The sequence below is a fragment of the Triticum urartu genome, chromosome 7A (genome assembly GCF_056163025.1).
Source record: "Triticum urartu cultivar PI428250 chromosome 7A, HENAU_Tu73, whole genome shotgun sequence".
In the NCBI taxonomy this organism is placed as follows: domain Eukaryota; kingdom Viridiplantae; phylum Streptophyta; class Magnoliopsida; order Poales; family Poaceae; genus Triticum; species Triticum urartu.
Genome location: NC_141879.1, coordinates 43616521 through 43642808, shown reverse-complemented (window position 1 = coordinate 43642808; position 26288 = coordinate 43616521). Strand labels below are relative to the sequence as shown.

Below are 26288 nucleotides of genomic sequence, written 5' to 3'. Positions count from 1 at the left end.
ATAGATAGTTTGTCTCTAATTTTCATTTCTACAAATTTATTCCAGTGGTTTGTGCTTTTGTACTGATTTTTACTTTTTGTTGTGTTAGAATATTTGACTATAGAATGGGACTGAAATTTGGCTCCTTGGCATCTTTTGCTGCCATGGAGATGAATGCAGTGCCCTAGAATCATTTCAGCCTACCTTTTAACACTTCTCCATGTTTCATTATCTGGGGAGCAATTGGAGGATGAAATATTTTTTGTTATATGATGAAAATATTCTCTATTGTTCTATGAAACTAGTTGCATGGAATCACCTATGCCCCATGATGGCATTGCTATATTCGTTGCATTCATAAGATTACTGTAGTGTTCACTTGTTTACATGAACACTTTTTAAAAATAATTGCTATATTCGTTACATGAATGGATATGTTCGTGGTCGCGCTTGCCATTGCCCTCTCCTCAAGGGCATGTATCATTTTTTAAACTCTGCTATATTTTCCCAAGTCTTTATTATCTTGCCTAGCCTTGTACTGATATGTATTGTTTGCTGCTAATTACCCAATATAGTGCGTGACGTTAAGGATAACCTAAGAACACATGCCTAAGTTTATAAGATATGACATGTGACAGTGCTGCTGTTGTTTGAATGCTTCTACTGCTAGATGCTTGCTTGAATAGGTGTGCACTTGTGCTGGTGGTGGTGCTTCTTGTGCTGCTACTGCTCATTCTTGTGCTGCTAAGAAAATTGAATATAATCATTCTTGTTGGATCATGCAGACATGTATGTGCTGCTAATTCTTGTGCTGCTAACACATTCTTGTATTTCTCATTCTTGTGATGCTTAAGTTTTTTATTGCCTAATTTTATTCATCGTCTCCATAATAAATACATTTGAATGCCTGCTACATCTCCACTTAAATACTCATAATGCTACTGTCTAGGTTTTATTCAATTGGACTGACTATATATCTCTTGTTAAAATTGTGGCCTTTTGATCTTTTGTTTAAACCTGAGACATCATGCATAACTAGCTTTTCCTTCTCAGTCTAAACCTGAGACCTCTTTTGTTCTATATTCAGATCTGACTGATGGCCACGGTGCTGTTTTGCTGTGCTTGATAAACCCGAGACTTCTTTTTATTGTAATATTGAAGTTGTTTGGTTCTGGCCTCAGCAGCAGTACGCTCTAATTTTTGTGGCCTTTATGTTCATTCTTTTACAGGAGCTCCAGGCCTATTTTTTGGAGTGTGAAGCCGTGAAGCCAAGTGTGAAGCTGTGAAGCCAAGTGTGAAGTAGTACTTAACAAAGAGTTTTTGGTTCTGAAGTGTGAAGCCAAGTGTAAATTGTAATATTGTAGAAGTCTAATGTAGTGTTAATGAATTATATCTGTTCTGTCCTATTTAAAATAATGATTATGTATGTTGAAAAGATGTGAAATGGAAACTTGACCAGTGGGACCCAGTTATGAATATAATCTGAGCAATTTTGAAATTTCTGACATGTGGCACCTAAACAACATACCTGGTCCCATTTCACTAGTGGAAAGAAACAAAAGAAAACTGACAAGTGGGACCTAATTGGATGAGCAGAAGAAAACAAAAGAAAACACACCTGGTCCAAAATGGATTGTAAAAAGGCCCAAATAAGAAATGGAAGCAAAAAGGCCAAAGGCCTAGAAAATAAAAAGGCTACAATGTTGGGCTTGGCCCATGAAGCCGACCAAAAATTTATAGAAAAAAATACATTAAAAGGCCGAACTGTTGGGCTAGGCCCATGTAGAAAACTGAATTGGACCGGGCTGAATCTTGTGCCACATCAGCTTGCCACGCTGGATGCCTACGTGGACTGGGGAGGTTGCTAGTGACCAAACAGAACAATAGGCTTATTTTGGTCATAAACATTTGCGACCATTCCAGAAGAAAGGTCGCTAGAGTCAGTTTACGACGCCTAGCTTTTGACCTTATGTTTTTGGTCACAAAAAGGTCATAAATGGAAATTTGTGACCTTTCAGTGACCAATAGTGGTGGTCATAAGTTGACATATTTCTTGTAGTGAATGCTGGATTCAGAGGCTCCAAGCCCGGTCAGCGGAAGAAGCCATTCAAACAAAGTACTCCGGGCCCATCCAGTTTGGACCGTATACTCGATCGCTCATGTCAGATACATGGCACCCCCGACAAGCCAGCCAACCACACCAACATGGATTGTTGGGTGTTCAAGCAGGCCGGCAAGTTGAATGCCGAAAACAAAGACAAGGGGCTGCATAGCGATGACGAGGAGGAGCCCCGACCGCCGAACTCCACAGGACAGAAGGGGTTTCCCCCACAAGTGCGGATGGTGAACATGATATACGCAACTCACATCCCCAAGAGGGAGCGGAAATGTGCATTAAGGGACGGAGCTGGTCGCCCCAAAGTTCAACCCATGGTCCTCCTGTCCGATCATTTCGATTGCAGGGACCACCCCACTAGTATCCGCCATGGCGGATTTGCCGCATTGGTTCTAGACCCAATCATTGATGGATTTCACCTTACACGAGTCCTCATGGACGGCGGCAGCAGCCTGAACCTGCTTTATCAGGACACGGTGCGCAAAATGGGCATAGATCCCTCAAGGATTAAACCCACAAAAACGACCTTTAAAGGCGTCATACCAGGTGTGGAGGCCCATTGTACAGGCTCTGTCACACTGGAAGTGGTCTTCGGATCCCCGGATAATTTCCGGAGCGAGGAATTAATCTTCGATATAGTCCCGTTCTGCAGTGGCTACCATGCACTGCTCGGGCGAACCGCATTTGCAAAGTTCAATGCGGTGCCGCACTATGCATACCTCAAGCTCAAGATGCCAAGACCTCGAGGGGTCATCACAGTCAATGGAAATACAGAGCGCTCACTCCGCACGGAGGAGCACACTGCGGCCCTCGCAGCAGAAGTGCAAAGTAGCCTATCAAGCCAATTCTCCAGTCCGGCGATCAAACGTCTGGACACCGTCAAGCGTGCCCGAAGTAATCTGCAACAGGACCGCCTGGCACGATCTGAGCTCGCATAGCAATACGGCCCCTACCCCAGCCCCATCCAAAAGGCGGCACACGTGTCGCGCGTACACAATTACGCATTAAAAATTCCATGGGCACAGGGGAGGGGCACGACTATGGCATGCCCCGAAGCGTGGCTCAACCGCACTAGGGGCTCCCTACTTTGATATTTTTTTCTCTCTTCCAAGACTTTATTCTCTGGAAGCCCTGTCCAGCAATATAATCGCCGAACAAACGATGCAAGGACCAGGGAGGCCGGAAGCTACGGTGCATCATGGAACTCTCAGGTGGTCTCTATAACGAGCAAAATACCTACTTTCACTACCATCCCGCAGCTTACCCTTGGGGTGACATGTAAAATAGTCCCATTTTCTGCTTATCGCACTGCTTGTATCGTTTTGCTTTAATGCACCTTTTCGAATAAACAATGCATGGCTTCTGTCTATTATTGCATTTTCTTTTTACGTATATATGTTCATTAATGACATTTTGCACCCGTACACCTTGGTACGGCCAATACACCAGGGGCTTAAGTACCCCACAATATGGTGTGAGAAGTCCGAACACTTTCACAAGTGCGGCACCCCGAACTTATAGCATTATATGCATCAGCTCCGAATCATGTCTTGGGTCAATAGTTGGGTTTGCCTGGCTCCCACGTTTTGGTACCTTACATTCCGTTATATCGGCTAAGGTAGCACTGGGAGAACTACTGCGATTGTGCCCCGGTTGAGCTGGGTTAAGCACCTCAGTAGAGAAAGCTAAAACTGACCGTCATGATAGGGCGAGAGCTGTTCGCTGTTCGAGAGGTTTCGAGTCCCTAAAGACTTATGCCGCTTAGAGCGAGGAGTCGGCTTTGTCCGGCTTAGGCATGGATAGCACCCCGAACTCGGTCTTCCGAATACTAGGGGCTTCGCCAAAATTTAAAATTATAGAATTCTATGGCTAAGTGAGAGTGATAAAGTATTATAGTCCGATTGCATTGTTTGTTGTGCTGAGCACCTCCCTCGAAGGACCCAAGAATGGGAAAAAGAGTGCTCAGATTTATCCCGAACACCCCAGCACTCGTGGCATGGGGGCAGAAGCCGACTACTCGCCATCTCTCAGATTTAATAAACGGCCGCACAGAAGGTAATATTTTAAATTCAAAAAGCATTGCATAGCGCATATGAAAAAAGTTTTCAGCGTACAGGATCACAGATGCGAGTTTACTCAAAAATTACATCCTTGGAACATTCATCTGCCATAAGGTGGGCACCCTTCAGGACACCCTCATAGTACATCTCGGGGTTGCGATACTCCTTGCCCTGCGGTGGCCCGTCCTTCACCAGCTTCTCAGCATCCAGCTTCCCCAGTGTACTTTAACACGGGCAAGCGCCCTGAGGGCACCCTCGATGCAGACGGAGCGCTTGATGATTTCAAGCCACGGACAGGCATCCACCAGCCGCCTCACCAGCCCAAAGTAGCTCCTAGGCACGGCCTCTCCAGGCCACAGCCGGACTACAAGACCCTTCATGGCCTGTTCGGCCACCCTATGGAGCTCGACCATTTGCTTTAGTTGGTCGCTCAAGGGCATCGGGTGTCCAGCCTCAGCATACTGAGACCAGAACACCTTCTCCGTCGAGCTCCCTTCCTCGGCCCGGTAGTAGGCGGCGGCATCTGACACGCTGCGGGGCAAATCTGCGAACGCTCCTGGAGAGCTGCAGACTCGGGTAAGTAAGAAGTAATTCACTTTCACATGCTTGCTTTGCATAATGAATGCCTTACCCGCCGCTATCTTCTTCATCGCCTCAATTTCCTGGAGGGCCTTTTGAGCTTCGGCCTTGGCGGACTTGGCGTTGTCGAGGGCTGCCGCGAGCTCGGACTCTCGCGTCTTTGAGTCAAGCTCCAAACTCTCGTGTTTCTTCACGAGAGCCTGGAGCTCTTGCTGCACCTCCTCCACCCGCGCCTCCTGCTTTCCTCGCTCTGTGCGCTCCATGGCCGCTTTGTCTTCGGCCTCGGACAACGCTCGCTTCAGGGTCGCCACCTCGGTCATGGCCCCTACATTAGTCACATTGATCCTGTCATTTTTTGCAACCACATCTTTTCTATATACTTACATAAGGTATTACTTACCTTCCCTCTCCTCGAGCTGCTTCTTGGCCAGGCCGAGCTCGTTCTCGGACCGCTCGAGGCTCTGCTTCAACGCATCTACCTCCGTAGTAAGTGCGGCAGAGGTCAGCAGCGCAGCCTGCATACCCATATTGACATACTTATGTTAGACTCCAGCGGATGTTTTTAGATCCTCAATTCGGCTTTTCTTTCCGAACACCAAAATGAGCATCAGGGGCTACTGTCTATGCGGTTATATTTTTATATATTTTAAATACATACCTTAAAGCCTGTTAGAAGGCTGGCACAGGCTTCAGTCAGTCCGCTCTTGGCGGACTGAACCTTCTGGATCATCGTACTCATTACAGTACGGTGCTCCTCGTCAATGGAGGCGCCGTTAAGCACCTCCAACAAATTGTCCGGTGCCTCCGGTTGGACGGAGGTCACCGGCACAGTACGCTTGCCCTTCTTAGTGGGGGGCCGCCTGCCGGAGTCCGGAACCACGGAAGGCTCCGGTGCGGTGCTCGGCCCAGGGCCAGACTTGGAGCCCTTAGGAGCCTCGCTCCCTTTGAGCCCGCGGTCCGGAAGGTTGCCTTGCGGCGCCTCCAGGACCACCTCCCCTCGGCTTGGAACCCTTTGGGACAGCACCTCGGTGTTGTCAGTAGGGCGAGGGGAGGAAGCAGTCGGAAGTGAAAGGCTATTCACATCCGACGAATCCAAGGAACCACTCGACGATATGTCGACTTGGGCTCGGGACGGACTGCATGATTATATTCGGCGATTAGGAGAAACCGTGCAATAAAGGAACACTACGAGTCACTCTGGTATCTGAATACTTACGATTTCGCCAGGGGCTTGGCCCTGGGCGGCCACTCCTCATCGCTGTCGGCGGCGTTGGTGGAGTAGTCCGGAGGAAGGGTTTTTCCCCTCTTGGACCCTCCGGCCTCCCCAGTTGGGGCGGCCTTCCTCTTCTTTTCTCCCCCCACTGGACGGGGAGAAGCCTCTTCTTCCTCCTCCTCATCTTCGTGGGAGGAGTGAGCCTCGGAGTCATCGGACGATGAGTCCGACACCACCTCGCGCCGGGAACTCTTTCGGGTTCCCGTGGCCTTCTTCTTGGCCTTCTTCTCCGGCACCACGTAGGGCGCCAGAACCAGCAGCTCCGCCAAACGGGCATCTGTTGGGCCTTCGGGCAGAGGAGTCGGACAGTCGATCTGTCCGGCCGTCTCCTGCTAGTCTTGTCAAAGGTACGGGAGCTTAGATCCCGCATAGAGTCAAACTATGAAAAACAAGTATCCTGTGAGAGGTGAAACAGCTTACCGCACTGGCTTGGCACTTTGCGCAGAATCCGCGATCCTCAGAAGCGGTAGGGGGAGCCTCGGCGCCCTTGAATAGCACCTTCCAGGCATCTTCATATGTTGTGTCAAAGAGCCTGTTCAGTGTTTGGTGCTGGGCCGGGTCGAACTCCCACAAGTTGAATGCCCGTCATTGACACGGGAGGATCTGGCGGATGATCATGACCTGGACTACGTTGACGAGTTTGAGCTTCTTGCTCACCATGTTTTGGATACATGTTTGGAGTCCGATCAGCTCTCCGGAACTACCCCAGGGCAGGCCCTTCTCTTTCCAGGAGGTGAGCCGCATGGGGATGCCAGATCCGAACTCGGGGGCCGCCGCCAATTCAGGGTCGCGCGGCTCGGTGATGTAGAACCACCCCGATTGCCACCCCTTTATGGTCTCCACGAAGGAGCCCTCGAGCCATGTGACGTTGGGCATCTTTCCCACCATGGCGCCTCCGCACTCCGCCTGGCAGCCGCCCACTACCTTCGGCTTGACATTAAAAGTCTTCAGCCATAAGCCGAAGTGGGGCTTGATGCGGAGGAAGGCCTCGCACACAACGATAAATGACGAGATGTTGAGGATGAAGTTTGGGGCCAGATCGTGGAAATCCAGGCCGTAGTAGAACATGAGCCCCGGGACGAATGGGTGGAGAGGGAATCCCAGTCCGCGGAGGAAATCGGTGAGGAAAACTACCCTCTCATGGGGCCTGGGGGTGGGGATAAGTTGTCCCTCATTTGGAAGCCGATGCGCGATGTCGTCGGACAAGTATCCGGCTCTCCTCAGCTTCTTGACGTGTCCCTCTGTGACGGAGGACACCATCCACCTTCCTCCCGCTCCGGACATGGTTGGAGAAGGTTGAGGTGGAAAATGCAAACTTGGGCGCTGGAGCTCGAGTGTGCGAGAATGGATGAGCAAAGGAGGAAGAAGGTGTGGATGAAAAGGTGAATCATTATCCCTTTATATGGGCGGACGAAACTATGCGTTCCCACCAGCCTGGTAAAACTCGCTTATCCCCCAAGCGCCATAATCAATGGCACGGTTGGGTTACCCACGCCCGTATTGATGAGAATACCGTGATAAGGGGACATGATCTCTGCTTCGACAAGACGTGCCAAGGAAACCGCCTCGCAGAACACGCTGAGGTGGGACAGTAAAAAACGATTCAAATAAAGGCTTGGCTGTGGTGTGATGTCACGCTACTAAATATGGCAGCATATTAGATTTGTGAAAATATTATTCTCTCTACGGTGGTATGTGGAAACTGTTTTGCAGAGCCGGACAGGATCCTCGTGTTCAAAATCTTCTATGGAGTATTCGGAGGAGGAACCTGCCTTGCAATGCCGAAGACAATCTGCGCGCCGGACTCGTCGTCATTGAAGCCTGGTTCAGGGGCTACTGAGGGGGTCCTGGATTAGGGGGTGTCCGGATAGCCGGACCATAACCTTTGGCCGGACTGTTGGACTATGAAGATACAAGATTGAAGACTTTGTCCCTTATCCGGATGGGAATCTCCTTGGCATGGAAGGCAAGCTTGGCAATACGGATATGTGGATCTCCTCCCATTGTAACCGACTCTGTGTAACCCTAGCCCCCTCCGGTGCCTATATAAACCGGAGGGTTTAGTCCATAACAGACAACAAACAACCGACAATCATACCATAGGCTAGCTTCTAGGGTTTAGCCTCTCTGATCTCGTGGTAGATCTACTCTTGTACTACCCATATCATCAATATTAATCAAGCAGGAGTAGGGTTTTACCTCCATCGGCAGGGGGCACCCCATAGACACAACAATTGATCGTTTGATCTTTTAGTCGTGTGTGGTGCCCCCTCCACCATAGTCCACCTCAATAATACTATAGCGGTGCTTAGGCGAATCCCTGCGTCGGTAGAACATCATCATCGTCACCACGCCGTCATGCTGATGAAAATCTCCCTCAACACTCGGCTGGATCGGAGTTCGAGGGACGTCATCGAGCTGAACGTGTGCTGAACTCGGAGGTGCCGTGCGTTCGGTACTTGATCGGTCGGATCGTGAAGACATACGACTACATCAACCACGTTGTGCTAACACTTCTTCTTTCGGTCTACGAGGGTACGTTGACAACACTCTCCCCTCTCGTTGCTATGCATCACCATGATCTTGCGTGTGCGTAGGAAAATGTTTGAAATTACTATGTTCCCCAACGGTGCCGCCACGCGCCGGAGAAGGAGGCTGAGTGCCCTGACCGTCACTCACCGGACGAGGAGGCGGTGGAGGAGGCGGAGTGCCCTGACTCGCCGAAGGAGGAGGAGGAGGCGGAGGCATCCAGTTCGGAAGGTTGATGAGATCCTTCCGCCATAGGCATGGAGTCTTCAGAGCAGAACCCAGCCGAGTCTCCCCTTCACGGGTAGGGTGGTCAAGCTGGAGGTCCTCAAATCCCTCCGTTATTTCGTCCACTGTCATCCTAGCATATCCTTCTGGAATCGGACAACAGTGAAAAGTTGCGCCGGGTTCAGGAGGTCGAACAGAGCCGACAGCCACCTTGACTTTGAAATTCTGCCATTGTGTCATAAGGTGGCAATGTTGAGACTCTGTGATAGCATCCACGGGGTAGCTAGCAGGAGCCGTCAAGACATGCTCCGGCTGAAGCAGCTCGGTGGAAGCCACACTGCTTCTCCGCTGAGATGGCGGGGTAGCTTCGGGTAGTTTCGGAAGGTCGCTTGCTGCGAGCTACTTCTCGTTCCTCTAGCGCTTGAACCCTTTCGTGCAGTGTCTGAATTTGGGTCTGCTCCACTTTTTTCCTCCTCTCCTGGCATTTGTAACCGCCTGCGTCCGGAAAACCAGCCTTCCATGGAACGGAGCCTGGCGTGCCTCGTGTCCGTCCAGGGTGCTCAGGATTCCCGAGGGCCATTGTGAGCTCGTCGTTCTCTCTGTCTGGAACGAACGTCCCTTGCTGCGCTGCATCAATATAGTGCTGAAGCCTCTTGACTGGTTTTTTCATTTGCTCATCCATCCAAACACACTTCCTTGATACAAGGTCCAAGGTTCCGCCAGCCCCGAAGAACCAATTACGGCAATGGTCTAGCCAGTTCATTGTCTCTGGTTTGATCCCTTTATCAAGCAGATCATTCTCAGCCTTGGCCCACTTAGGCCGGGCTTTGAGGTAGCCACCTGACCCCGTGTGATGGTGAAGCTTCTTCTTCGCAGCATTTTGCTTGTTTGTCGCCGACATCTTCTTACTCTTTTCCGATGTCTTGTGGGCCACAAATGCAGGATAGTGATCTCTGATCTTCTCATATTTGTCGATGAATTCCGGTGTCTCTTCTTTGTCGACAAACCTTTTCAGCTCATTCTTCCACCTCCTGAATAGGTCTGCCATCTTCTTAAGAGCATGAGACTTGATTAATTGCTCTTTAACTGGCTTCTCCGGATCCTCCTCTGGCGGTAGGGTGAAATTTGCCTTCAGCTCAGTCCAAAGATCATCTTTCTGCATATGATTGACATAAGACACCTCAGGGCCTTCGTTCTTAGGCTTATACCATTGGTGGATGCTGATCGGGATCTTGTCCCTAACAAGAACCCCGCACTGAGCAGCAAATGCTTCCTTTGTCGGGTTCAATCGGTTCGCCGTCGCGCGCAATTGCTGTGATCTCAAACCTTTCATCCGAGCGCAACTTTTTCTTCGGGACTCGTCTCTTTACCGAAGTTGTGCTCGATCCGGAGGCCTAGAAAAATAAGAAAGACGAGAGTTAATTAATATGTGTATATACCAAAACAGTGAATGCATCAATTAGCTAGTCAGCACAGACTTAACTAATATATATACCTGGCCGGACTCGGTTCGGTCACCGGAGCCATCATCACGGTCTCCTTCTTGCACCATCATTGGGTCACCGGAGCCGTCATCATGGTCTCCTTCTTGCACCGGCATGGGGTCAGAGGAGCCATCATAATCATAGCCTTGTCCTTCCAGACCATCGGTGTCGTTGAGAAACGAGAAGACGGCATCACTTCCTTGTGCGATTATGTCCCCCAACACCGCTTCTGTTGCTTTGTCTCGAGGGTTGTCCATAGTTTCTACAAATATTTACAACATGGCAATTATTATTCAAACATGACAGATGGATATATTAGTGGCAAACATAGAACTAGCTAGCTAATCACAATAAGGAATCATATTAGTGGCCTCGGCGCTGCTTCTCTAGGGTTTGGGGTGGCCTCAACAACGCTTCAAGGGTTTGGGGTGGCCTCAAGAGAGTTTGTCGGGTAGGGGCGCGGCGGGAGGGGGTAGGAGACCGACATCATTTTTTCTAGGGTTTGGGTGTCCTCGAGAGTTTTGGTCGAGCGAGAGGATCGGGGGGGGGGGGGGGTGCTCCCGCGGTATAAGTTATCACAGTCGAGAGGGGGTATATATATCGACCGCACCTCATGTCAAAGTTATCCGGGAGGGTGTAATATCGGCAACGACGACATACATACACGGGAAAATAATGTTATCAGGGAGGGGGTATATCGACCCCCCCCCACGTGTTGAAGTTATCAGGAGGGGGTTATATCGACAACGACGACATACGTACATGGGAAAATAATATTATCGGGGAGGGGGTATATCCACCCCCCCTCATGTTGAAGTTATCCGGAGGGGTATATCAACGACGACAGACCCGATAAAACATAAGGAAACGAAGAAGAAATAAGAAGAGGAGAAGAAGAAAGGAATAGAGGAGAAGAACGAAGAAAAAAAGAAGAAAAAAAAGAGGAGAAGAAGAAAGGAATAGAGGAGAAGAAGAAAAAATAGAATATTTTCTATTTTTTCTTCTTCTCCTCTATTCCTTTCTTCTTCTCCTCTTCTTTTTCTTCTTTTTTCCTCTTCTTATTTATTTCTCATCTTGTTCCTCTCCTCTTCTTCTTTCTTCCTCTTCTTATTTTCTTCTTTCCTATCCTTCTTTTTCTTCTTCTTCCCTTCCTAGCTAGATATATAAAACTTTTCTAAAAATGTAACTTTTGCATATATAAAACTTTTCCATGGATCATCATTTCTCATATATATCGAATATATATCCATAGTCATATATAAAAACTTTCTATATATGAACCAAAAACTTTCTATGAACAAAAAAACATTTTTGACATATATATTTAGCATATTCTAGATTTTCCTAACTCTTTTACAACCAGAAAAATTACATATATGGAAAAAACATTAAAACACATATGAACAAAAAAAAATACATATATGAACAAAAACATGCTCTGAACAATTTTTTATACATTTTGAACATCTACATACACATAGCCACATACATACACATATACATTATATATATATTTGAACAAAAAAATTAAACTAAAATGAAAAAAACAGAGTCGGGGCGGCACGACGGCTCACAGCGGGGGCGGCTAGCGATGACGATGGCGCCGGCGGGGGCGGCGGGGGCGGCGAGGGCGCCGGCGCGCGGGGGCGGGGCGACGGCAACGAGGACAGGGCGGCGACCCATCAGGGCAAGGGCGCGGGGCGACGGCGACGAGGAGCGGGCGGCGACGGCGAGCACGGGGCAGGGGCTCGGGGCGCCGGGGCGGCGCGCGCGTCAGAGCAGGGGAGCTCGAGGCGGGGCGGCGCGTGGGGGCAGGGCGATGGCGGCGAGGACCGGGCGGCGACCCGTCGGGGCAAGGGCGCGGGGCGACGGTGATGAGGAGCGGGCGGCGACGGCGAGCACGGGCAGCCTGGTGGCGTCGATGAGCTCGGCGTCTTCGGGGGTAAATGGTCGATGAAACTGAAAATTCCCTAAGTCCTGCTTATATACACAGAGTATTGGTCCCGGTTCGTGGCACCAACTAGGACCAATGCCCCCCTTTAGTCCCGGTTGGTGCCACCAACCGGGACCAAAGGTCAGTTTTCGGTAGCCCAAAGGGCGGGAAACAGAGACCTTTGGTCCCCGTTGGTGGCACCAATCGGGACTAAAGGTGGGCATTGGTACCGGTTGGAGGAGTGGCCTGCCTGCTACTGTGCCGGACTTGGAGGAGGAGGAGTGGCCTCACATGGGAAACAGAGACCTTTCGGCAGCCTGCTGCTGTGCCGGACTTGGAGGAGGAGGAGTGGCCTCACATCGAGGAGGAGTCGGATGACGACGCTGTGTCGGTGGCCTTCGAAAGATGATGCAATCCTTTCTCCATAGGATGATACAATGTATGGCCTCTCCCAGTGTGTGCTCCTCGTGCTGTCCAGGAATGTCAAGCTCTAGCACCGAATATTGGTCCACCACCTCATCAACCACGACACGAGTATAGCCGGCTAGAATGGGGTTGTAATGGAAGGTTGCTTCGAGGGGATTTGTATAAGCAACGCCGTCTGCCACCTTCATGAATATGTTCTTCATTTTGAAGTGTAGCTCACAATTGGTGTTCTCCATGTTCTCCATGATGGCTTGGGCTCGGGCGGCGGCGACAAAGGAGTTAGGGGAACAGGAGGGAGAGAGGGGGAAGCAGGACTTAGTGAAATTTTGAGCCCGCGGGTGGTTAAGTCGAACTAGCAGTAGCGCACTTTAGGAAACGCGCTATGGCTAAATTAGCTATAGCGCATTTTAGAGAAAAACGCTACTGCTAAGTCTAAGCACGCATCAAAAATACACATTGGTCATCATTGATCTTTTTGTGTAGAATCTAAATAGTCAACATGAATCCTCACTGTACCAGTATAGGTACAGGCGAGGATTCATATTGCAGCCACAAATCCTACACATATAGTTCAATGAAGACCAAGTGCTCGAGATAGTTTGAGAAGTAACATATTTAAGGTGGTAAACACCTTGTTCGCTTAGCAGTATGGGACTAAACTTAATTAGGTGCAATACTTAGCAGCAGCGAGTTTTGAAAAAAAATGCTGCTACTAAGTACTTTAGCAGTAGCGCGTTCAGGGAAGGGCGCTACTGCTATATCTAGCCTGGAGGCAACGCCGTGGCAATTATAGTAGTAGCGCTTGTTTCACCTAGAGCGCTACTGCTACCGGGTTATTGGTAGCGCGGGTGATGTGTAGGGTGTCGATCTGCTCGGCATTAAATCACATGACAGATTAGTGTTGTTGAAGGGAAAACATTCTCCATTCCTAACATAAAGCGGTTTCGTTACGTGTTTAAGGGCGCCGAGTCCTTCACGAACCTACTCTCAAATAACTTGAAGGTAGATGAAGGAAAATGAAAGGATGCAACAACAAACCAAGGGCTTCTTTGAATAACGTAGCACTAATTGTCTTGAGCAGCTAAGTTGATTGGTGGTCTGTTGTTCAAAGATGCCTTGGTCCGCTGTTGCATACCTTGTTTTCTCTTCATCTACCTCAGGAAATTTGAGAGCGGGATACTGAAGAACTTGAAGCCTGGCAAGTCTCTTCTTTCATTGCAGAAAAATCCCCTTGTGGTAGAAGTGCGGATTATTTGACTTGGACATTAAGCTTATGTTTTGAAGAAAGGCCCGGCAGACTGAAATTCAAATTTTCCATCTTAGCAAAATTATTGTTTGTTGCTCGATATTTATGTAATGTTATTTTTTTGACACACTTTTTTGTTAATGTTCTAAAGGGCATTAGCACCAAACTCATGGTCATGGTGTCATCCTACGACGCCGCTCCCATTAGCGCCAACTCCCTGGCTGTGTATGAGGCAGACCGTGTGGCACTGTTTGCGGCCGAGTGCGCCCATGAGGCATACTTGGCATAACACATTCAGGCAAACCTGTAGCTCCTCGCCGAGAATCGCTCGATCTATGAGTCCGTCGAGGATGAGAAGAAGTCCAAAGTAATCCGCCATATGCCTAGCAACAGAAGTTTTTTTAGGAGCTAGCCAAGAAAGAAGCACGTCTTGAGGAGAGTGATGAGCCGGTGGCATCGAGTTCGCCGACCGTGCGTGCCGACGCGCTAGCTTCTCCAATGGGGGGGGGGGGGGGGGGGAGATCTCCACATTCCTTGACCCCATGATGACTTCACCGACTATCGCTCGGAGTAGAGTTCCATTCCCGGAGTAGTCAAGATAGATAGTTTGACATTGATGTAGGGATGTAATTATGTAGTTGGTGTCAACTCTGATGACAAATTCTGATGCTTTTGCATATATGAATCATGAATCCTTATATTGCTTATGTTCCGTGCATGTGTTTTTCTAACACCGTGTTGACTGGTAACATTTTGTTATTCTTCCTTCTGTAGATCAGGTGGTCTATGGTGTACTAAGGTAGATATCTAGGAGTTTACAATTCATGGCAAGCATGCATGAACAAGTGAATCATTACAAAGACAATTTCTACAAAGAGTTTAATACCAGGGAGGAGACAGAGGATGATTACTCCCAGTATGTGATCAAAGAGAAGAGGAACCACAAAGTAGGCAAGGGTGCAGGTCAGATCAGATTTAGTTGGAAGAACTTGACAATCTTCATCCAGTTCCTCCTAATTGTGGCATTTCTTGTCATGATGCTTTGTGTGGACCATGTAGCATAAATTTGTCACATTGGGATTTAGTGACTACTTGCGACTTGTTATGATGCTATATATGATGCTTCTGTGAGCTTGATGGAGTGTTTGTGAGTTAGCTATGATGTGGTACTATGTGTGGTATAGTTTCTATATATACATGTATTTTGTTGCAGGACTAACGGAAAACAAATGTAAAATACCAACTGATAGAAGCTTTCCCGAGTACCACATTCGGTAGAGATACATTGTCAAGAACAAAGCTTTGCAAAGGTGCCACACCATTGCGCTCTGATTACTCACTAGAGGCTTTGCCGAATTGGTAATCGAGGATCCCGACAAAGCGAGTGCGTAGGGGTTTCCCTGTGGGTGAGTTTGCCGAATATAAGCTCTACAAACTGCAAAACATGGCAATGTGTGTTTGCTGAGTCCCAGACAGTTGGTGCTCAGCATACCGGCATCGCCACTTGTCGCCTCATGCTTGTCTAGCTTCGCCGAGTTCGGCTCTCCGGCTCTCGGCAAATACATGTGCCATGTGGCAACGGCCACCGCAGTTCGGTCAGTCAAGTGCCTTTTTTCTGCCGAGTACCCACTTAGATTTCGGCAACGAGTTTGCCAAGTCCCCAAGGGTTGGTTCTTGGCAAAATGTCCTTTGATTGAAGGGTTCAGGCAGAGAACCCATAGCCGATATCTTTACTCGGAAAACTATATGCTGAGTGTTGCAGGCACTTAGGAAATACGGAAATTGCGGTAGTGACTCGTATTGAACAAGGTACTTTCTGGGATCAATGAGAACCTTGGCATGTTCTTGAATGCCCGTTTTTGCTTCTACTAGTCTATAAAGCAGGGCCACGAGGCATTTTTCCTTTACGAAAAATCTCTCTCTCAATGTGTCTCGGTAATCATCAAGAAATATGAAAAAAAGGGACAATCAAGAAATGCAGATATGTTATAATACTAGCAAACACAAATGATAAGAAAAGAAACGCAAAATGAAGGGAAATAATCACCACTGAGAAGTTCGATGCTTCCCTAGCGACACTGACATGCAGTGACCACGACCCTTTCCTGTTTTCTCAAGAATACATGGCCCAGATTCAAAATCTTACATATATGGATACACTCATTAATTGTCACATGCTGCACTAGTTTCACACAGAAACAGCCGGCCATCACAACCCAAACATAGATATATAGGGCAGAAAGAAGAGAATGCTGGTAGGTACAAACATTTTCGGACTAATAAGTTCAGTACAAAAAACGACAATTGACCCAGAATGATGACAAACTGAGCAATGCTAGGCATACTAAGATAAAATGGCAGAGTGGTCTTGCTGCAATCTTGCATCAAGGTCGGTCCTCATATTCTCTCAGAAATGTAGGCCGCCAGCCTTCCAGCTGGCCTTCGTCCTCCAACTTCCATTTCTCCATGGCACCTTAGCTTTATCCGCGCCAAGTAATCCACCGCGATCCATGCAAAGCTAAGCCTCACCGGCATTCCATCTTCATCATCTAGATCCATTAAGGCCCTCGACTTCTCAGTCCATTTGGGGTGATACGTTACCTGGTACCACGCAGAGGCCTTCATTTCGTACAACTGATTCTTCTCATCGTCATCGGAGATCTCAACCTCATCTGATGTGAGGCTTTCGAAGACAGACCGGTACTCCTTCTGGAACGCATTGTACGCATTCTTGAGCCTGTCCTTTACATCCACTAGCTTTCTGCTGTTGTTCCTGGGAAGGGACCAGATGTGCCCTGTCACAAGTTCAGCTTCGGTCCGGACGCCGTATTGATTAAGCAGTGAGTTCAGCTGCCTATCATATGAGCACTTGCACTGCCACGCACTCGCAAGGTAATCTGATGCACCGGCAACTTCTAGATCGTTGTCATAAGGCAGATCATGTAGGGTCCAAGCTTCGTCAGAATCCCAATTGCCACCAGAAGCTTCTTGGATTGACCGATAAAGTCTTCCAAGAATCTTCTCGGATTTATATGATTTTGAATCTTCCTTTAATAGAAAGTCAGGGTAGATTTTTGGTCGAAGATACGATGGCATCGCCACAAATTTGCCTGTTTTGGGGAAGTCTACCGCAGTTGCTGCTAGTTCAGCTAAGTGAATGCACTTCTCATCCATAGCTCCAAATTCACTAAGATCAGCATGAACAACATGAGCATTGGAGATCATACCAAGATTGTCACTCACCATGTTCTCCAAGAAGAAACCAACTGTGTCCTGTTAGAAATATAATATGTTAATTTACTAATGCAACGAATAACTACAAAAAGTATTTATCCACAAAACAAGGAAGCCATATGCAGAAACTAGACGAAATTAACATACAAGCCATGTGAGTAATGATTTTTGGCACCCAGGAACCTCCCAAGTTTGACTACTCCTGATTTTTTTTTAATAAACTGGGCATTGTAAAAACAAAAACAGAAAAATTAACATCATACACCTAATCAGAAAAATTAACATCGGACACCTAAACATTGCAACAATCTGCACACTTGCAATTTGTGTGCGGAAACACTATGAACCACGTCTATGCTGACATTCATATCCAAATAAAGTAATCTACTTGAGAAATGATGAGAGAAGTTAGGTGTTTAATTATCTGGTATGTAAGAGCTCTAGCCTTAATATTAAATGCCAGGACTTGTCAACTCAGGTTTCATTTCAGCCAATGAAAATATTCTGGTAGGTGACAACATTCACCACCCAAGAAAAAAGAAGGATTGCCAAGATGCTGATAAACTTTTGCTGAGCTTATACTTTGATCAGACTCCTAAATAAGTGCACTTTTCTATCCAGGTTCCGACTGAAGTACACTAAAAACCAACTGATCACATTAGCCTTGTTGCGTGATCTAAAACTTTATTTGAACTGGCATATGGTTACGGTTGACATTAATTAAACCAAGAGTTGAACATGCATGGATAACGGCACAGCAAATAACGAATACAAAGAGCAATGAAGATATCATATAACACACATATCTAAGGGAAAAATGTCATGGGTTTCACTACTTACATGTTGAGATACTTCACGAGGTAGTAGTTTCACTTCCGGTGGGGAGTAATCCATGGGTTTCCAGCTCTTTTTGCTCGGAGGTATAAGTTTGTCATCCCATGTAACGAAGTATATATCACCATCAAGATCACTCCCTGATGCTTCATCTGGATGTGGCCTCTCGCCATTTTGTGGAAAGACCAAACAATCAACCATGTGGCGCAGCTCAGGCACATCGACTGCTTCGAGTATCCGGACGTCCCCTGGATGATAGCATGGGTTCTTTGCAACTACTACAGTACCAACAATGATCTTTGTATCATGCTTGACCAAACATGGATCGAGCAACTGAGCCGAGGCACGGATGAAGCACTGTCCATATTTGAGGATCCCAAGCTCGTCGAGGCAGCCAATCAACCACCTGCCTTTTGGCACGAAGATCCTCGTTTTCTCCAGGAGATCATGAAGTTGTGCAGATCTGATGGCCAAGAGCATGGCTCTCAAGTGTGGCTCAGTTCCGGGACCAAAACCGGCACTCAGCATCAGCGCCGCCGTGTTTGCATTCTCTGGACTACATGACCTCCTTGTTATCTCAAAGGCTGTGTCACTGTCAGTCAAGATCTTTTCAAGATTACCCACCATGCTCTCCTGCATCCGCCAAAAGACGGCATCGGAGACGCCCAGCGATGAGAGAAGCACTATTATTTGGCGGTTCAAGAACCCTGGCTGGAACCTTGTCCAGGCAAGCACCTCTATCACCTTATGATCAGAGTCAAACTTCTTCATGCTCGGCCTCAAGGACAACCGTATCCCGTCTTCACTATCTCCCCGCCACACTGCTATCACGCCCTTGTAGCCACCAAACCTGATCTGGTAAGCAGATGGTGGATTGTCGGCCGTGAGCTGCAGCCTCTGGGCGACCTCCATTGCAAGTTCCGGCGCAATCTTGCCGATTCCGTCCAAGAAAGTGTAGCCATTTCGCTCAATGTCCTCAAGATTCTCGTTCACCTCATGCGCCTGAACCGTGACAGTGGCATATGATGATGAGAAGCACTGCCCCATCCGAGCGGCGTGCTTGGCTACGTTTCTGCACGTGAACCGTCCCATCCACTGCCTGATGCTCTCCACCGTCGTGTTGCCGTCCTCGGCGAAGAACCACGCAGATCTATCCCTGAGCTGGTTCGGCGAGAAGGCGAGCAGGGAGTACTTTCTTCCAGACATGTGGAACCCTGATGTCATGAACTTCCTGGCCCGCATCTGCACAGTGGTCTTCTGCTTAAATGAGTGTGACATCAACTCCTGGAGGATCGGCGCCGCGTAAAAGTTTAGTGTGTTGTTGAGTGACTGCATCGCCTCGTCCATGAATGTTACTCTCAGGAACCGATCGGCCACATGATGGTAATGCCGTAGCAGTCGGTTGGAAAGCTCTTCTTCTGGTGGCAAGCAGTAGGCCCTGCTGGGCGTGATCACCAGACGCCGCACCTCGACAGTGTGATTGTGACTCCTGTCCTTCCCACACCGGAGAAGTTTAGGGCTAACTCTGTCTAGGGCTTTCGTTAGCCTCTGGCATGCATCGAACACTGGCAGCTTATCCCCCCAGAAATCCTTCAACGCGGCCACATTGTCATGGTCGTCTCTTTCCCTCAGCAAGCCGAGGAACTCCGGCGTGAGCTGGTGCTGGTTGATGATCCCCTTGTGCACCAATGCATTCACGAGGAACAACACCGGGAACGTGAGCCCCTCATCGGCCTTCTGTAAACCGAAGAGCTGATGCTGCTGCAGCATTGGCTCCTGGAATTCTGGAGGCTCGGCACGTACATTGAGCCTCGGCCTGAGTACCATGAACCGCACTCCATGATTGCCACACCCTGCTGCTTCAAGTATGCCAGTGCGCGGTCCATCTTCATCAATCTACGTGCCGAGATCTTGATCCTGTACACCCAGCACCGCCCAATGGCGCCGCTCAGCGTGAAGTCACTGGTCCGTATCCACGGGTCCTCGTCGTCCGGCAGGTCGAACGGCACTGGCGCATGGATGTCATCGTCGTCTGCCGTGCGGTAGTGCACCAAGGGCGAGGCCGACACCCGGACCAGAATCGAGCAGTCGTTCCGGTAAACCCATACCTCGTCCAAGTCGCGCACCGGGAACTCGAGCTTTACGTCGCAGCGCATGACGACGGTGGCCTTGCCATAGTTGTAGTTGTAGCAGGGCTGGGGGAGCACGAACGCGGTGTCGCGGGCGAAGACCAGCCGGCAGCACGCGTCGAACGGGTCGACCGAGAACTCGAGCCCCTGAGCAGGTCCTTCCCAGGCGACGAGGAAGGTGTCCGGCGCCGAGAGAGCGCCAACCTCCAGGCGCACGTCGGAGAAGCGGAACGGGTTGATGCTGCCGCGGCAGGACGCGGCGGCGGCGACGATGCGTAGGGGCCTCCCGTGGAGCAGAAGCTCGGATCTCGCCGCGGCGTCGATCGCGCGGCACACCGCCTGCGGGTGCGCGAAGTGGACGAACGCGTGCGGGGGCGCTCGGCGGTAGGGCGGCGACGGCGCATAACGGAGCGCCGACGTTGCAGGAAGGACGAAGTCGGGGTAGGAGCCCGGCGGGGTCCAGGAGCTCTTGACGCGGCATCGCCAGACCTGGCCGATACCCATGTACTCCAGGAAGCCGGCGAGGCTACGCGCCGAGACGCTGCGGTCAAAGCCTCCGACGCTCACTTGCGTCGTCACCGGCGGGTCGCGCGATCCCATGGCCATGGCACGGTAGGGGAATGCGGTTGGGCGAGGAGATGAAGCGGTTGTGTGTTACTTGTGTGTTTGGCGTTGGGCGATGTAAGCCATCCTCCCTCCCTTGGGATGTCTTTTTCTACTCCTCAGTAACGACGCGTTGCATGCAGCCTATGAACAGAAGCCCCGAGATCGAGAGCTGCCTCGGTTTTGAGTTTTGACTTTTGACTAATCACTGGTTGTGACGTGTACACACCAGTAATTACTAGTGTGAACTTGTGCTTTGTTACAATAAATCTGAGGCATACCGATTGTTGATTATCCGAGGATTAAGCAATCACACGGGCACGACACCGAGATTTGTTAACGAGGTTCACCGATATGGCTTCATCACAGGACCTGCCTATGGGCGCTCCTCCCCATGACACCGTTACAATACCGCACCCGGTCGCTCTAGACACGACACATGCCGCCGGCTTCCCCTGCGTTCCGGTGGTATTATGTTGGCATAAGTTACATCGTGTGTCTACCCTCGCTATATATGAGAGACCTGGGATACAAGTGTTCTACTTGAATACGACTCAAGATCCTATCTAAACACAATACAACTACAAGTCCAACTGTAACCTACCTTATACACAATATTCGACACAACTCTAACAAACTCCACCTTGGCGAAGATTCTCCACCACCTTGAATTCGTCTATGTGTCAAACTTCCATGTACATTGGACTTGAGCTTATCCCATGAGCACCGCTGCTACTCCAAAGACTCCATGTGACTCCACCTGCAACTTGTAGTCCCTCCATTTCTTGACTACAGTCAATACTCGTGTGAAATTAAGTTCCCTTTACTCTAGTTTGCGCTCCCAACATTCAGAGTATCCGTTCAATGCCATCACACACCGATCACTGACCTGTGTGAAAGTGAACAACCCACATATTGGGTGTCACACATAAGAGTTATCTGAACTCAACATCACCGCTCCTTTCTTCACCGCCTGTCTGAAACTTGAATAAATTTCACCGTTGCTTGTAATCATTCGAGTCAAATTCGCCGTTGTCTCACCACATGTATAACCACCATAGCCCTGGCCTGTCTCCATGTCCCGTGCATATCGCACACCTCGCCGCTATTATCGCGTCGAGCCTCCGCTGTCCGGGTCAAGTCTCAAGGGTCGCGAACCCACACCACTCAAGCCCCGACTGCAAAGTACCACCGATCATCACTGACCGATGACGAGTTTCACGTTTCCATCAGACCATTGGGCTCCAATCCGAACCACGCTTCACTCGCTTTTTTCCCTGCTGAAAAAACTTCGACTCTCTGTGCACTTACGCCGTAGCCCCACAATCAGCTCCACCTTCAACATGACTTCATGATACATGATCAGTCCACCCTTACGCCCCGTTGACTCCAAGCTCCGTGTGTACATCACCTTGAATCAACCCTGCACCATAGTCTTGTCGAAGCCGCACAAGCCTCGGGCATGTGCCGCGTGTTTCCACGCCCCAGAAGTCGGTCACCATCAGCCACTACAAGAAATCTATTAATCCGTGACGGATTTGTGGTGACGTTCTAAGAAACCGTCACAGAAACCGTCATGGATCAGCAAGATCCAAATGGGCCTCAAAACTATAGCCCCTATATGACAGACATCGAGTGACCGTCACAGAAACTGTCATCGATCCGAGTCAGGCTTACACCTTTTCTTCTTCATACATCATTTGGACCATCACCGATGGCTCTTGTTGATGTGTCGAAAGTGCCATTTGTTTGGTCCACATGTATCAGTGGGATGAAAAAAGAGACCGAAACTGATAGAGAGCGCGCGTGAGAAGGAAAATTTTAAGTTGCCGGCGCGGGGAGTCGAAATTTTCGAGCCAGACCATTTAACTGCAAGTCCACACCAGCCTAACCCTAGTACCCTTCTCCCATCTCCTCCTGTACCAACCATCAGCCGCCGCCACTCCACCTATCCTCCTCCCGCCGCTCCATGTCGGCGCCGGCGGCGCTGAACCACCCCGCGCCGGGCCCCTCCCCATCTATCCCGCGCTAGATCCCTCCCTGTCAAGGCCACGCTATGCCCCTCCCCATTCAGATCGCCCCCTCGACCTATGGCACCCCACTCCTACCCCCGAGCTGAGGCGGCAGCGGTGGCGGCGAGACCGACTGCCGGATTTGGAAGTCCCGTAGGTTGCCGGTGGTGTGAACGGATCCATCTCCATCCGGCGGTGAGCCTAGGTGAGGACTTGAGGTACAGGAGGAGGCAACACAGCCACAGATCCACAGTACATGGGCGGCCCTTGTGGCTGGGTCTAAGTACGTCAGCCGCGCCACCGTGGGTCCCCTCGTCATCACGGCCGTCTTCTCCATCTGTGATGCGCGTCTCCTCAAGGCAATGTTGTGAAGGTAATATTTCACTGAAGGTAATATTTCACTGAAGGTAATATTCTGATGTAGTGGAGCTAGTTAAATACAGTTTCTGATGTGGAGGCTAAAGCAGAGGAGAAATAGCTAAGTCAACTAGCTTAGACAAACAGAGGAGAATTCTCCGTGTTCCATATTCTTAGAGCAAGTCAGCTGAAACTCTGAAAACTTATGGTTTACATCAGCGAGTGCATTCTTATTTGTGCTTTTTCTGATAGTTTTTTTGGAACAAAATAATACTATTCTGGAAACCACCAAACTGTACACTTAAGGGATATATTTTCCATAGCCCACTGATTCATCTACCCGAGCTATCCATCGAAACCAGACATTTTTTTGACTGCATACGTCTAGATTGAATAGTAATATTTTTCTCATTCTGGTTGATTTGTAAAAGCAGAGCACATAATTTTTTTGCAGAAGCGCACTATGCATCTAATAAAGAAGCAAAGTTATGATTTTAAAAAGGCAATGTAAAATATCCTCTAGAGAAAACGTCAGTGTATAGCTATGGCGTGTTTTAGTTTGTACCGATAATCTGTTACCACGTCTAAAATTGGCTCATAGACATTCTTTTGTTTTTACTGATATGTATTGTTGTCATATAAACAGGCATTTTTTGTTGTTGTTGAAAACAAGGTATTACTAACTCACAAGTTCCATCGATTGTGTGTCTCCTCAAGACAATGTTCATAAAGCCGCTGCTTCCCCCAGCTTCCGCCTTGCCGCTGCGTGGAGCCGCCTCGCCGCTGACACCGCCGCCCGTCGCCACTTGCTAGCAAGGTAATTTCTTCCCAACCCCTGCTCTCCTCCTGTCCTCTCGTGCTGCTGCTTGTCATCGTCGCCCTGTGCGCTGGGTGCTCCTTGCTACTGCCATACTATGTGTGTGCTTGCTGCTGCCGTACTACATGCTTGCTGCTGCCGTACTACTTGCGTGCTTGCTGCTGCTGTACTACGTGTGTGCTTGCTGGGTGCTTTGTTGCATGCTTGCGTGATTGATTTCCTTCCTTTTGTAGGTGCACACACGCACCCAACATCCATCCATCCCCAGGGGAGACCAGCATGTGAATCACCACGACCATTTCTCTTGGCCAGCACAAGCAGTGCCATCGGCGGTCAAGACAAGCATCCAACAACTGAAGAAAGTCCTGAATCTGGTTAAGAGTTTTCTTATTGGTACAATTTTTTTGACTTATATTTGTCATTTAAGGTTCAACAACACTGAAATAACACATGTGTGCGTAAAAGATATAGTATACCAGTGTGCATTTTTATTTGTAGCAGAACTTGTCTAAGTTACATGTACTCATCTTTGTTGCTATTCAGATCAAATACAATGCTTACATTCAGTAAATAATCTCTTTCACCGGAGTGCAATACAACCCTGTCCAGACATGTGATGGCTTTAGTGTATTGTTAAGGTTCTGATTAGTTGAGACATACTACCTCCATCTTTTAATATAAGATGATTTTTGTAGGCTAAACTAGCCTCCAAAAACATCTTATATGTTGAGACGGAGGTAGTACTTGTTAGTTCTGACCATGCCTCGCTTAAGACTGATTGGTATTCGTGAATTGGTTTTGCTGCATATGTCCGTACATGTTCCTATCTGAATTAATGTTGGATGTTTTTTGGTGTGCATATGACATTCAAGTCCCATTTTTGCAATATATGTTGGTATATGGTGCTGTGTGAAACTTCTGCGATTCGACATACCACAGCAAGCTTTAGAAGTAAATTTCTTCCATCTACAAAAGCTGAGAGGCAGAGGGGGAGACATACAATTTTTCCACTGAATAAGCTACTCCTTGAGCTAGAGGGGGAGTCACAAGATTGACCACTGAATAAGCTGCTCCATTCGACATGCTTGAGGCTCTAAAATGAAATAATAAAGTGTAACAATCTGTAGCTTTAGAGATTTAGTGGCGCACGCAGATAATGAAATAGTGAACAATCTGCAGCTTTGAAAATTCTGGTGTTCTTATTTCGATCTTGGTTGCAGCAAATAACAATATTGGTGTTGCCATTGCACTTTGGGCTCCAATAATATTCTTCTTTGTGTCAATCCTTATTCTCAGTCAAAAGTTGTTGTTTAACAGTATGCTAAGTTTTGTCAGTTGCTTTGCCCAGGTCTATCTCATGGACACCCAGATTGGTATGCAGTTTTCTCAACACCCAGATTTGTGGAGCTTGAGGTTGGACATTTAGGATGGGACTGCAGATCTTTGGATGTTATTCTTCAGGGTATATCCAATTTTTTATTTCTTAATGCTCTAACAGGGTAGGTTCTGTGGTTGTTTAACCTAATTTATGCACATTGGTGGTACCCAAAGGTGCCATTCTGCCACGTTTTGAAAAGTTGATTCATGCCTACTTTCTGGACTGGAAAAAAATAATGTACTACTGAACAATTGTAGAAGTAAGCTGTTTGTCAAGTGTTTTTCTGTTTCTTGTTTGGATGATATGCAAAATACTAAACATTTCATTTTTTACCCATAACTTGGTTGTCGTACTTAATATGGATCTACATGAAACTTATATGTAGTAGATTCTATGTTATTCTCGTTTGTAGCAGTGTAAGATATAAGAATTTTGGATAACACATGATTCTTTTGTACATTTGTTGCAATTCTCTCACATCTATCTATTCATATCTACAAATATCTAATGGTCTTGTAAATATGCTAGGTATGATTGCATAGCGAGCTACTTGGTGCTGCTAATCACAGTCTGCACGACATGATACATAGTTTCCATCAGGAGGGCCGATGGCAAGGAGATGAATAATAACTTCAATAGTTTAAATGTTTAGTTTGTTTAAGCTGGATTGTATTGTTTCCTAACTTTGCTAAGTGATATTTTGTCAATCTATGTTGTAAAATTATCATTTCACGGAGGACTTTGTAAACTGCTATGTTGTAGATACCTGCGGATGTTTCCATATTGTTTCATATGTGCACGTATGAATTCGGAAATTGTTTGTCTTGGGGCCAAAGTTGAACTTATCATTTGTGTAACACATTATCCTTCAAAATGTACATGGTGAAAATTGGGCCGAATGAAACAGGATAATTGGTTAAACTAAATTTAAATTGCTCTTAAATCCATGACGATTTTTGTGATGAAAAATAGTGTCCACATAGGCAGCCAAGTCATTCCAGCTGGTCTACTGAAAATCCTACGTGGCATTGGTCCATGACGGTTTGTTCCGTCACAATGGTTTGGGCCTTGGGT

General features: G+C 48.1%; 1 protein-coding gene and 1 long non-coding RNA gene across 2 annotated transcripts; one reads left to right on the top strand and one right to left on the bottom strand.

The window, feature by feature from the left end:
• Window positions 1–16057: 16057 nt before the first annotated feature.
• On the bottom strand, window positions 16058–20676 carry LOC125518237 (putative RNA-dependent RNA polymerase SHL2). The gene is made up of 2 exons (XM_087536135.1): window positions 17925–20676; window positions 16058–17123 (listed from the first exon to the last, which is right to left on the bottom strand). Exons 1-2 carry the CDS (start codon window positions 19743–19745, stop codon window positions 16248–16250), a joined length of 2697 nt encoding a protein of 898 aa, XP_087392261.1. The 5' UTR covers window positions 19746–20676; the 3' UTR covers window positions 16058–16247.
• A 1871-nt stretch (window positions 20677–22547) lies between these two features.
• Window positions 22548–26021, top strand: LOC125523072 (uncharacterized). The gene is made up of 4 exons (XR_015611129.1): window positions 22548–23836; window positions 24070–24229; window positions 25185–25298; window positions 25743–26021. It is a non-coding gene; the product is annotated as an uncharacterized LOC125523072 (long non-coding RNA).
• Window positions 26022–26288: the final 267 nt, after the last annotated feature.